Raw genomic sequence first — 13128 nt, forward strand, 5'->3', positions numbered from 1 at the left:
GCAATATTACCATATTTTCTGGATTTATATGATGTTATTTTTCCCCCCATTTTATTTCAAAGCAGAGTTAGGGGTGCCTCTTAAAATCTGGATAAAACATCGTCTTCCAGGAGACGCGTGTTAATCTAAGTCTTCAGAATCATTTTTTCAGAAGACGGTTCTCCGTAACAATACATAACCACTCCATGGGGACAGAAGATACATCGGCCATTCAGAACAATCTTCCAGAAGACATCTTCTCCACATTTTAATTCAACTCATCCGTAATCATCTTCTCCATAGTACTGTATTCTCCCGATTTTAAGATCATACCTGTCAACCCCTTATCAGTGCCTATCATATTCTTAGCTCTTTCGGTAAAGTCACGTTGAAGGGAAACAATAAAATAATAAAATATATAAAACAATAAACAACGTGACTTTACCGAAAGAGCTAAGAATATCAATTACTGCAGTCACGAAAGCTTTAAATCAAGAAGTGCCTATCATATTACATACGAATTCAGACCTTATTGGTCACCCTTATAAATCTCAACGTTCATCCTACAAAGTCCCATCACAAGGGAGAAACACAAATATAAATGTTTTTTTTTCCCGTATTGAAACGGCTGTATGCCGTATGGATCTGAAAATTAAATTTCCCTCTACAAGAATACGGGGTAAACCGTATGGGTTGACTGCTATGTAAAATACACATTTAGAAAAATGTTTTGGGTGCATCTTACTTTCTAGAGTGTTTCAATCCAGAGAGTACGGTATTATTAAAAGCTATATATATGACATGTATAATTTGTTTTATAAATATCCAAATAAAAAAAAGAGATTTAAAAAATGCAGTAACTTGGTCCTTTGCACTTATTCCTAAAAAACACCGATTTGTAAATACGGACAGTGTTCCCAGTCGGTGTTTCATTTTCACACAACCTGTACCACACCCCGCCAAACAGCATCCACTAACCCTCAGGGCGTCTTGAATATGCTCGTGTCGAATGCTGTCCAGCGATCGATCCAGGTACCACTTCATACAGCGCAGCAGCTCCCTGTGTGCGGTGCACAGCATGAATCACATCTCGTTATGGTTACACGAGTCACCAAGTGGCCGGCCATTAATTCTGTATCATCCGGATTAAAATCTGCACGGGAGAGGTAAGACACACCATCAACTTTTCGTTACAAGAAAAAAAAACTCAACACATTCGTGACTTACTACCTTGAAAGAATGTATAGTGGGCCGATGTTTGGGCTAATGGGCCTTCTACATAGCATGTAACTCTCTTTGTGGTCGTTGGAAAGGAGCCGCGACTCTTATGCGGGTAAACATGACCTGGATCAGTGACATTGCACAGACGGTGAGAATGATGCCGACTGTGAGGATCACGCGGGGCTATTTCGTGGCTCATGCGAGTCTCTGTTGGCGACCGTGCCAGCGATGAAAGTGCAGCGAACTCCTACTTGTAGGCAAGCGCTCCTGCGAAATGCTTCTGGATGTAAGTTTCCATGACAGGCCTGAAGTGCAGAAACTTTGTGTCTCGCAGCAAATTGACGACGAAGACCTGGGTTGGAATTATAATCACACACACACACACACGCAGGCACGCAATCACATTCCACGAACGTACATTTGGTTTGCAGCCGCAGACAAAAACAAACCCATGCTATTGCTGATTTCGATGAAAGCTCTAGCAGCCAACGTTTGGCAAAACAAAGAGACAATTAAAAGGTGTAACATGAGTTTGCCTGATATAGCTCTGCTTAAAAAAATTCGAATAAATGGCGCAGTCAAGCCCTTTGCGGCTTGCGATTCGGCAACGTGGCGATCGGGTGTTACAATCCACAACGCTGCAATCAAGCGCATGGTGAATATACTTTGTGGGAAATCAGAAACTGTCACTTACCAGCGACTGAAAAACCAAAGGGCCGTACTTCTCGGTGCTGTCATCTAATATGGCGAACAGAGTGTCCAAGATGTCTTGTAAAAACTGCAAAGACAAGTTTGAAATTAATTGGCACTCCAATTCAAGTAGGAATGTACAAACGATTGTTTGCACGGACGAGTTAAAAAAATAAATAGCCGGCGTTGGTTGTTGTTTACACTTCATACCTCTGCGATTCAGAACGGAAAATCATACGGGCAAATTGACCACTGCTGCCGCCTACCTTCACGATTTCCTCTCCTTTCACTTGTCTCAGCCTGCCCAGGATGTCTTGCACAGTGTCGGTGTGAACTTTCCATTTAAGGAGCGCGAGAAGGTCTTCTAAAAAGAAGAAGGAAAAAAGAACGATATTAAAACGCCCGATGGCACTTGAAATCGAGCGCTCAGTAGCCGGCCGCTCGCACACCTTTCCCCCCCCCCCCCCCGAACATCTTCACTTGTGAGCAGTCGACGGGGATTACCAAAAAGCACTGACCGAAACTCTGCCGCAGAAGTGTGTACCTCAGAGTAAACGGCCGAGGATTCTTCATAACGGGCGAAACAAAAACCCACCGGCCATTGCAAATTCGCGGCAACTTACGAGGCGGTGAATTACTCTGCGTATGTTTGTGCGTGGCGAGGGGCGGTAGAGCGTTGGGGAGGGTTGCCGTGATATCGTTTTTTTTTATGAAACGATGTCAATGTTAAGGAAAAGAAGACGAAGATAAGGATGACGGTGATGATGATGATGATGAATAAAAATCGCCCCAACATTCCGTCCACGGCTCGCTGCTCCCTCATTATCTGTGGCCTCACCGTTCTGGGTGAGCTTGGTGGAGCACAGCAGGGTGCTGATCCACAGCGACTCCTTGTGACTGCGCGGGTACACGAGGCTCGTGGTGGACACCGAGGGACCCACAGTTGCCCCGGACGCCCCCGAGTCGTCCTTGCAGCACGGCAGGCTCAGGTAGTAGGCCGGGTTGCTGAAGCCTGCACTCTCCTCACACTGACGAGACGACGCGGCGGCACGCACGATGTGAGCAAGCCACCGTGTGTAAACATCAACACTGGGGAGACAAAGGCGGCCGGGCGTGGATATAGTGTTTGATTCCCACCTCCCACCCTCCCCATACATTTTTTTTTATAATTTAGAAATTCTAAATTCTATAAATGCTAATTTAGCGAAGGATGACCGTTTGGGGCCATTAAACTGCTCAGCAAATCAAAAGCGCTGTGCATCGCATCGAAGCTCGACCAATCCAATGCCCTGATGTTGTCTAGCCAACGGGACCACTCAGCGAGGAGGCGTCCCTGTGAGGCAACAAGGTACACGCAGCACCGCCACCTAAATGGACATCTGGTCTGCCAAGTAGGAGCGATGTTCCTATGTTTCGGTTTCCGCCCCGCCAATCTATGGCCTACTCCCTTTCGGCACTGACCGGTGTGGTGAAGTATGGTCAGACAAGCTCTACGACTGACACCGTGTGGAAAGGCCTTCCTCCTCCTTATTAAACGTAAGGGTCACCCCCGTGCCATGCTTACATCTGTCTCCGCAGACGGCGCGCATTTACGGCGAGTGCCACCGGCGGCATTAGACCAGCGTGACCCGCCGGGCTTGGAACCGCAGAACCTCTGCAACGAGCGCCAGAAAGGAAAACGCCGCTACCGATTTCTACCGGCGCCACTCGCTCGAAGCTCATGCCGCGCACGATCCAGGAAAAGCTCGGCTGGCGCAACGATCGTCCGGACGCGTGCCGCCTTCCGATGCGCAGCGCGAGTGCGCTTTCACCCCCGGCGTTAACACGAGCAACGACGACGGGTAATGCACAGGCTTGTGAATGCACAAACACTCGGAAGAAGTTCACTTTTGTAGCGCGAGTGCTGCGAACCTGTGAAATGGTAGCGATGATTTGTATTGATTTGTTGGATTATAAGCGATTGTGTTTTTTTTGTGGACCGAGCTGTCGGGGATCACCTTGTACACGTAGAGCTCGTGCGTTTCGTCGGACAACGTCGTGCCGTCTTCTCTCATGAGGGGGGTGAAGGCAAAGCCAAAGAGCTTCTTCTCTCCCTTCTCCTTTGCTGCAAAACGAGACATGGCGGATTGGCAATCGCGTTTCAAGTTACTTAATCATTGGGAACTTAAAGAAACAAAAAATCCCTTCCCTGCCAACTTCATTAGCAGTGCGCCGTCGGAGCCGCTTTGTGAGCACGATCGAGGTGCCCGTTCGGATCTCTCGCAGAGCGGAGGACCACACGGCATTAAGAAACGGTCCACAGAACGCGGTATCAGAGAACTGCTTCTGAGATGCCTTCAATTGACCTCCTTTCCACACACAAGGGCGCTGTGCTTTCCCACTCACCCTGATGCATATTCACGTCGCATGGCAGTCAAACTGTATTTTACAAGCTGAAATTCTGCTTAAATCAAGATAAAAAAAAACGAATTGAATATAACGCATTGCTGATCAGTCATTGGTGACTGGGCCGAGACCATATGGTCGCTAGACTTGAAAGCCCAGGTTAACTGAGCGGATTGGAGATGACCTCTGGGCCACGCGGTCAACCAAGACTTAAGTTTTGAAACTCAAGATGGAATTCTCCTCCGTGGCAGAACGGACAAAATTTATCCATGCAGAAATTTAAATTGCGTACATTACAGCGACGAGGAAGGCGCATACATCACAAACGCCAAGATTGCCCCGACTGTAGCAGAAGGAGAAAATATTTCTTCCGAAAGCGTTCGCGTAGCGTCGTACCGTGCGGTGTGTCCGAGTCACACCTGCGACGATCATTCACGTTAACCCCTTTGTCGGCCATGTCTCCCCCACCCCTCCCCCCACACAAACGCGACAATGGCGAGGAGCGAGCGTGTCGCTCACTCGCGCAGTGGCTGATTTAAACCATGCGGGTCTCTGGCCAAGTCACAAAACCGCGACACAAATCCGGGACACAAAGCCGCGACACAAATTCGCGACACAAATCTGGGACACAAAGCCGTGACACAAATCCGAGACACAATCCGGGACACAAATTCGCGACACAAATCTGGGACACAAAGCCGCGACACAAATCTGGGACACAAAGCCACGGCACAAATCCGCGACACAAAGCCGCGACACAAATCGGAGACACAATCCGGGACGCAAATCCGCGACACAAAGCCCCGCCGCTTCGCTTGCTTCTCCCAAATTCGCCACTGGGGTTTTTGCCCACGCGGTGTGCGCCATGGGGTGGCAGAGGCGATGGTTAATACCGGCAGACCGAGCGGGCAGGCGATGACGATTACGGTGCGTACGCTGCGATGTGCACGGGGGGACGGGGCAGGGGAAGCACCGATACCAAGAAGACGTGGAGGGTTAATTTTTGCAGGCGGTGAGGCTGCGCGGATAATGTACGCGCCCCAAAACGCCTCCTATTAAGTACTTCTCAAGGCCACGGTGTTGTTGAGGAATGGGTTGAGTTTGCTGTGCGTGGTAAGCGGGACCGGTTTTTGTCAGCTGCGTGGTGAGTTTATTAGTATTGGTGAGCTGCGTGGTGAGTTTGGTAGTCGTATTGGTGAGCTGTTTGTTGAGTTTAGTAATGGTGTGGGTGAGCTGCATGGTGGACTTCATTCTAGTGTAGGTGAGCTACGTGGTGAGTTTAGTAAAGAGTGTTGGTGAGCAGCATGGTGGAATTGGTGAACTGTGCAGTCAAGTTTGTAACGATCGGTTTCCGAGCTTTTTTGAATTTTCATGAAAACAGCTGTGTCTATAACAGCATTATCTACAAACTGACGAACGGCCATACATAATAACCACGGGGCAAAGGAATTAGTGGCCAAGGATTTACATCAATCACATTATATTTTGTCGAAGTCTACCTGTGATGAAGAATAAGCGTCAGTGGACAGACAGACAGACAAATATATAACTACGCTACCGCTCCCCACTATATCCATACACGCATACGTTAAATACAAGACAAAGTTCCCCCCTATAGCCTTAATTGACTTTTGGAGCAGGTGCTGTTAGCGAGCACCTATGAAGGCCGGCACGGCACACGAGGGGGTGGGTGGCCAACACCACGCCCGACCGCATTTGTCTCCCCAGTGGCGATGTTTCCTACATACCGCACCAGGTACTCATTTGATGCTGAGTCGACCTAGGGGAGGCCCAGGACCGGTTAAAAAAATCGTCACTGCTGTTGGCCATGAGCGGGAATCGAACTCGGGTCTCCGGGGTTCGTAGTGCAGCGTAGCGCTAACCGCTACACTACCGCTCCCCACACACACAGACACACACACACTACCCATGTATAATGCTATTAACCCAGCGGCCAGGGGTGGGAGCAGGGTGTGGGCAGGGGGCATGATGGTGAACCCCTACTCCAGCGCTCTTCATCGCAAGGCCCTGCAGGCCACTGGAGGCCCCTGACGTGCGGCCCTCCGACAACGCACAAAGAGTGACAACACCCCCCACTACCATCATCATCTTCGTGACACTGATGATGTATCATCGACGACAGCGCCCCCCCCACCCCCACGCCTCCCTCCTGAAAACGAGTGAACAACACAGCCCTGCTCCCTGGGAAGCAGACCAGCTGACTGCTGCGCGAGTGACACGGGAAAACATCTCCGGCACGAAGTTTCGGTTCCCGTGCCGAACGGCGGCCGCCAATCCGCCGACTGTGGAGTGGCGGCAAGGAGGTGAAACGCAGCCCCGCGGGGCCGCGGCGACGGGAATGCGCATGGCACCTCGGTTTATCCCCTTCCACTAAAGCCCTTAAGGAGGTCCCAGTTGTAAAAATAGGTTTTACCCTTTCTGGCAATGCAACAGTTTGTGTTAAGTCGCTAAAACACCAAACAGAAACCTTTTGCAAGCAATCATGTCTGCATTAACCAAACACGATACTTGTGGTGAACATGCAAACAAAAAAACATGCTCTGGTCTCTAACAGCATTAGGCCACTGTTAGGGTATAGGCTCTAAGGAAAGCTGTCTCTGGTGTGGACCAATCAGTTTCAAAGACAATGCTTCATATACTATCAAAGCGTGTTTTTTTTGTTTGCATGTTCACCACAAATATGCGTGGATAATGCAGACAGGATTTCTTGCGAAAGGTTTTTGTTTGGTGTTTGATATCTTAACACAACTGTTTTATTGCCAGAAAGGGAAAAAAAAGTCGTATATTTTGATACTGGCAAGAGAGGTCTCATGAGGTCCCAGTTGTTAATTGGCCAAAATGCTTACAGGGCCTTTGAAATGTCAGACAATCATACGCTGAATCTATCTTTCAAGCTATCACCAAGCTCTCAAGGCTAATGGTTACTCCGACTACACAATCCGCAAAGCCATCACTCCAACCATGAAGAAGGATCCTCTTGAGGAGCCATCAAAACCATCACCTTACCCTACATTACGGGGGTCACAAAAAAGATCTCCAAAATCCTGAATAAACACAAGATCCAGGTCCGATTCCAGACATACAGTACCCGGGCGTCACAAAATAAGTTGCCTCTGTGGTAACAGCTACATTGGAAAAACCAAACGACATATCTCGGACCGCATCCGTGAACATAAAGCAGACTTGAAACACGGTAGGACGAACACCTCAGCCATGGCAGATCACTGTTATAATTCAGTGGGCTCACATGACATTGACTTATCCAAGACGGAGGTTCTCTGCAAGCCCTCTGGCTACCATGAGAGATTCGTTCATGAGGCTATCCACATATACAAACACAGAGACAATTTCAACCAAGAAGATGGATTCCGGCTTAGTAACCATTGGAAAGACGTTATAAACCATTTCGGTTCTTGATTGATTGTATTTTACGGTGACTTTCAGACCGCAGTCCATTCGCTGGCACTGCCTCTTAGTACCTTTCACACGACGGTCAATAGTATAGTTTATAGCATTTTGTATAATAATAAATAGTATAACAGTGTAATGTTTAACATAATTCGTAAGGCAATATATAGTACCATAATTGTATGCTGCCAGACCCACAGGCTTCCTCAGGAACGACTGCTTGTTCATATTGTGCACTTGACAATAGCAGCAGCAGCAGTCAAATCAACAGCTTCCACACACAAATCGAGAGAAAATCAGGACTTCCAAGACATCCCCGGGAACCAATGTTGATTATTCAAACGTTTTTGGACTACACAGGCAAGATGCGCTTGCTGATAAATGCGGCCCATCTGCCAATGAGCGGGGCACGGTAAAGAGTCGCAACGGCGATGCTGCTCGAGAGATGAGAGCCCGCAGTGTGTCCTGGAGTGGTGAAGTCTCACGTTAATCACCAGCAGAGAGATGACTCGGAGGTTTGCGAGGCTAATTCCGCGTCAGAGCACTGAGCAGCAGGGGCCCCAGCCACTGTGGGTGATGTGGACGTCCGGACGCCGTCAAACATTATTTTTTTTAATAAACGCCCGAGAGAAACGCCCACCATAAATTTGAACAACAACAAAAATCGCGATATTTTTGCGTCCGCGTCTTCCATCCTCCATCGCGGTGACGTAAATGGCGATTGCGCCGATGACGGAAACGTTGACTACAAAGTTGGCACTCACAAAGTGGGTTTCCGTACTTATATAGTCGTCCGTAGTTGCAAAGATGTAATATTATATTGCATCATGTAACAGAGCCTCGAACTGCAGATCTCTGCAACAAACTAAACTAACTCGTAAACAATTTTTTTAAAATTTCATTTTACCAGGTAAGGCCCACAGAGCTATGTAGCTCTTTTTCAGAATTGACCTGACGAAGTGGCTTATCACGTGGCCATTTATAGCAGCCAAATACTCTAAAACGCATGACGTTAATTCTAAACGTGGAGGGGAAATCCACGCAACCACAGGGAGAGAAAGAGAGATACAGGGTCGGGATCAAACCCACCGTCCCCTGCATACCAGGCGAGGGAGTTAACATCTCGCCAATCACCGCATCCTGGGCGGCAGGGGCGCTACCACGCCACCGCCCGTGCACGGAAATTACTGTCCCGCGACGTGAAGCGTGAAGTGCGACCAAGCGGAGTGGGAAAGTCGTGGGGGTGGGGGTGGCCACTCACTTGAGCAGTGTCGAAACTCGAAGCGCAGGTGAGAGCCGCGGAACTTGTCGACGGGGATGGCGAGCTTTAGGATCTCCCCCCAGCGGGGGCTGTTGTTGTGGTAGAGCACGAAGGAGTGGAAGTCTCGCATGTACGGCTCGCCGGCGCCCAGGCTGACGCAGTCCTGTGTCACGCGCAGCACACAAACACAGAGATGCACGCGGTCACCCTGCACGGCTCTGGACGATTCGATTTGGTGAAGAACGCGGGGGCGTTTTTGTTTTCTTTCCGCGCTGCGACGCGTGGCTGAGCGTTTATTTCCTTGGGTATCAAGCTGGCGGGATGTTGACTACCTCGCCCGGTATACAGGAGGTTGTGGGTTTGATCCCAACCCTGACGCCTGCTGCTGTATATTTGGAGTTTGCTTGTCTCTCTCTCCGTGGTCTCGTGGATTTTTCACCGGGATCTCCAATTTTTCCCTCCACATTTAGAATCAACGTGCATTTCGAGTATTTGGCTGCTAGAGATTTCCGCTTGATAAGCCACTTTGTTGATCGATCATTGTGATAGCCAGGTCGCTTCTGAAAAAGAGCTAAATAGCTCAGTGGGCCTTACCTGGTAAAATAAAAATAGTTTCAGTGTAGTTTAGTTTTTCTAAAGCTTTCACCACACGTATGAATACTGCGTGCAACATCAGGAAGTGAATTGAACCACACTTGGATTACAAGCGGCTGCGGAAACTTAATAATTAAATTATTTCAAAAAATTACTTCAGTTATTAAACCCACGTTGGAGTGCTCTCGCCAAAAGCATCTTAGAATCCAGTAATAAAAAGTCAAAACCAATCCAGACATTTATTTTGCTTGAACAAATGCTTCTGGAACATTTCAGTTTGAAAAGCCAGCAGACTGATGAACGAAAATGTACCTTAACAATACGCATGAAGAATTCCGTAACATGACAAAACGACCAACAATTATTTATCATTTGTTTAAGATCGGAGAGAATGTATCAAAAGAAAATGTGCCACTGGTGCATTTGTTCTTGGAGTCCTAAAACAGTTTTGAAAACGAATCTGACACCTCATCCAATTTTACGTCACGTGTGCTGATGTTCACACATTGCACCAGGTACTCTTTTACGGCCGAGTAGACCTAGAGGAGGCCCAGGTCTGGATCAGATAATCGTCACTGGTGTTGGCCGTGAGCAGGAATTGATCTCGGGTCTGCCCTGGGTTCGTAGCGCAGCACGCTAACCGCTGCACTCCGGCTCCACACTAAGTAATCGACAGTCGGAACTAAACTGTGTGTACACACACACACACACAACGAAGCAGGATGGTTGTTTGTCTAGACTGCCATCTTTAAAAATAAACTTCATGTAGCCACGCTCTGCAGAAAACGTGCTGTGATATTGTGAAACACAGCTACAGAAAACCAACGTAATTCCTAGCACATTCATGGCAAATTTAATCCACACCAAAATCCCACCGGGATGAGTTTTGCAATAGATGTGGTGGTGTTTCCTGTAAGAGCTCTACGGTCCTAAACCATTAATAGGTATTACAAGTTAACTTAAAAATATAGTGTGACGTTGAGACGATACTGTAGCTACAAAGGAATATGGCACATGTGCATTCCAAGGAATATGTTTGTAAGAAAATAACAAGCAGTTGCTTCCTCATATTGCTAGCAAATTACATATTCTATATATACATAGCAAATACATATTCCTTGGAATATAAAATTTGCTAGTCAGAGCAGCATAATACATTTAAGAGTAAAATGTATGTTGAACTTCTTTCGCACCATACATAGCCAACCATGCTAATGGGAGGTACCAAATACCATAATTGTTCAATTAGCTTCAGTGTATAGTTATGAGAATACACTGAGAGAGCTGGAGAGTGGTGATGCAGCGGTGGGTGCACAGCGCTCTTGAAACTGGTGGGCCGCAGTTTGGTTCACAGCCACGAGGAACATCGGTGGCAAGTGGCGTCTCAACTGGCTCAATCTGCGCTGACCAGTGTGGTGAAGTATGGTGAAACAAGCCCTGTGACTGCCACAGCGTGAAAGGCCGTATTCCTCCTTATTACGTTTAAGAGTCACGTGCCATAAATGATCAGGCACAAATTTTGTTTATATATAATACAACTATTTATATGGTCAGCACACTGGACTCGTTTTACTCTAAAAAATGTGAAACTAAGCTTTTTTTATTGTACCAGGTAAGGCCCACTTAGTTGTATAGCTCTTTTTGAGAAGCGACCTGGCCACAAATTATAGCTCAACGAAGTAGCTTACTCTGTGGAAGATAGGCCACCATCCACCCAGCAGCATGCATTAAAACACGACAGTCAGTCGACCGGCAGATCACGTGCAGTGGGATAAAGTGTTGGTACACCTCTTCCGAGACGTCTAGACAGCATGGAAGAGTAGGCCAAATACCCGCTGGAGGGGTTCACCCAAGCTCCCTCGAGTGGAGGCCCTTCCACCAGCGTTGGCGTGAGCGAGCACTTGTGGCAATGTACTCTTTCCTGTTTCTTTTTGTTTTTACCTAAAACTATTTTAAGAAGCGGTTCCATAGCACGTGATGCAAAATCCCAAGCGTTAACCTTAACCCTTTCCCATTCCGATGACGTACATACGTGCACTAATGCGTACGTCATTCGTTTTTCCATTCCGGTGATGTACGTGTTTGTCACCGGAATGGGATCGGAAGAAAAACTCAAATAAAACAACTTTATCGGTACGGCTTCAGGTCGGAAGACGTACCGAGGCGTGTGCCGCAGTTCGGCGTCAGCTATTGTAAAGCGTGGCGGCCGTGTCGCTACGGTTCCCTGTGGCGAGTACGACGTCTTTAAAAAAAAAAACAAGGGCGCTATGCCTCTCGAATTCAAATGAACGCCGAACCGCTGGCGCGCTCCGAGGTTCGGCCGTGTAATGGGACAACCGCACCCTGCGACTCGCAAACGTCTCGCAACGGGGAAAGGCAGCGAAACGCCAGCGGGGCGTTTGAGCATCACCTTCAGGATCTCTCCCTCGGCGTCCAGCACGAACATGGCCACCTCGATGTTCTTCTGCACGCTCTTGCCTCCCCGCTCGAACTCGCCGCGCTCCAGCGTGATGTACAGGTCGTTGCGGATGTCGCCTGGGCAGACAAATCGCGCGCCGTGGTCAACGCCGGCGGGGGAAGACGCTGGCGGCCGGCGTCGTCGACGAGAGGCCCAAGCGGGATCACCGAACGGTGCGAAAGCTAACGGGGGCTGCTATCGGCTGGCCGCTTCTTTGCCGCTCGCCCCGAAAAAGGCGCTCACCAGAGAATAAACGGAGGTCCCGCGAGCGGAGGGCACGAGTGAGCTTGGTTAATGCCTCGGTGGTGGGGGGGGGGGGGGGGGGTGGTGGGCAGGGGGGGGTTTGTCAAACGCAAACGACCCCACGGCGTCTGTTTCGCCGTGGGCGCGAGAGATCCCGCGACGTTAAAATCGAGCCTGAGTACGGCGTTGTGTGCCGGCGTCACGGTTACACATTTTTGCCAAGTTAGTAAGAATGACCGTCAAAGTTACTTAATTGGGTGAAGCCACTTTGCAACATCGCCCACTGCTGGCAAAAACTGAACTGCAGAGGGCGGTGACACAGAGCGCCCTGGGTGATGGTCTTGCGCTTTTAGAATTGCGGCCCCGCCAAATCTACGGCATTGTTCAACCTTTGCTCACCGCGCTCACTCAAACAACTTTACAGGGCTTCACTACGGTCACATTTTAACTTTTATATACATAAAACAAAAACAAAAACCCCTCTTCGACGTAACTTAATAACGTTCGGCTCCGTTAAATGTAATTAGTCTTAACGGGAGCCACTTCGAAACCAAATATTTCCGCGTGCGTCGTTACTGAAAGCAAAACATCAGTAACTGACCACCAATGCTTTTCGGGTCGCGCGCACAGATACAAATGACAGTGGAACACATGCCGAGACAACGAATGAACATGACACCAAACATAAAAAAAACACAAACGAAAGAATGTGAACATACAGCCCCGCAATCGTTGGAATTCTGTGAAACGATGACAAGCATGAGAAATGGCATTCTAAAAGTATATCAGCAATGTCTGCAGAGAATTGCAAGCAAATTCAGGCCGTTTCCGTTCAAAGTGTTCCAGAGGTCTTTGATGACTCTGAAAG

General features: G+C 48.4%; 1 protein-coding gene across 9 annotated transcripts in view; it reads right to left on the minus strand.

The window, feature by feature from the left end:
* The window catches only part of DOCK3 (dedicator of cytokinesis 3), a 237977-nt gene that overhangs the window by 54112 nt on the left and 170737 nt on the right, over positions 1–13128 (minus strand). For 8 of the 9 annotated variants that reach the window (XM_032969867.2, XM_032969866.2, XM_032969868.2 and 5 more), the window contains 8 exons: positions 11970–12094; positions 8966–9128; positions 3888–3994; positions 2729–2918; positions 2157–2254; positions 1895–1978; positions 1452–1552; positions 958–1039 (listed from right to left, as the gene is read on the minus strand). In XM_032969867.2, coding sequence (XP_032825758.2) covers positions 958–1039; positions 1452–1552; positions 1895–1978; positions 2157–2254; positions 2729–2918; positions 3888–3994; positions 8966–9128; positions 11970–12094 — 950 coding nt within the window. The remainder of the gene's footprint in view (positions 1–957; positions 1040–1451; positions 1553–1894; positions 1979–2156; positions 2255–2728; positions 2919–3887; positions 3995–8965; positions 9129–11969; positions 12095–13128) is intronic. The other variant, XM_032969863.2, reaches the window with a different exon arrangement.

Source organism: Petromyzon marinus, chromosome 42 (genome assembly GCF_048934315.1).
Source record: "Petromyzon marinus isolate PM22_M1 ecotype Great Lakes invasive population chromosome 42, UKy_Petmar_22M1.pri1.0, whole genome shotgun sequence".
Taxonomy (NCBI): domain Eukaryota; kingdom Metazoa; phylum Chordata; class Hyperoartia; order Petromyzontiformes; family Petromyzontidae; genus Petromyzon; species Petromyzon marinus.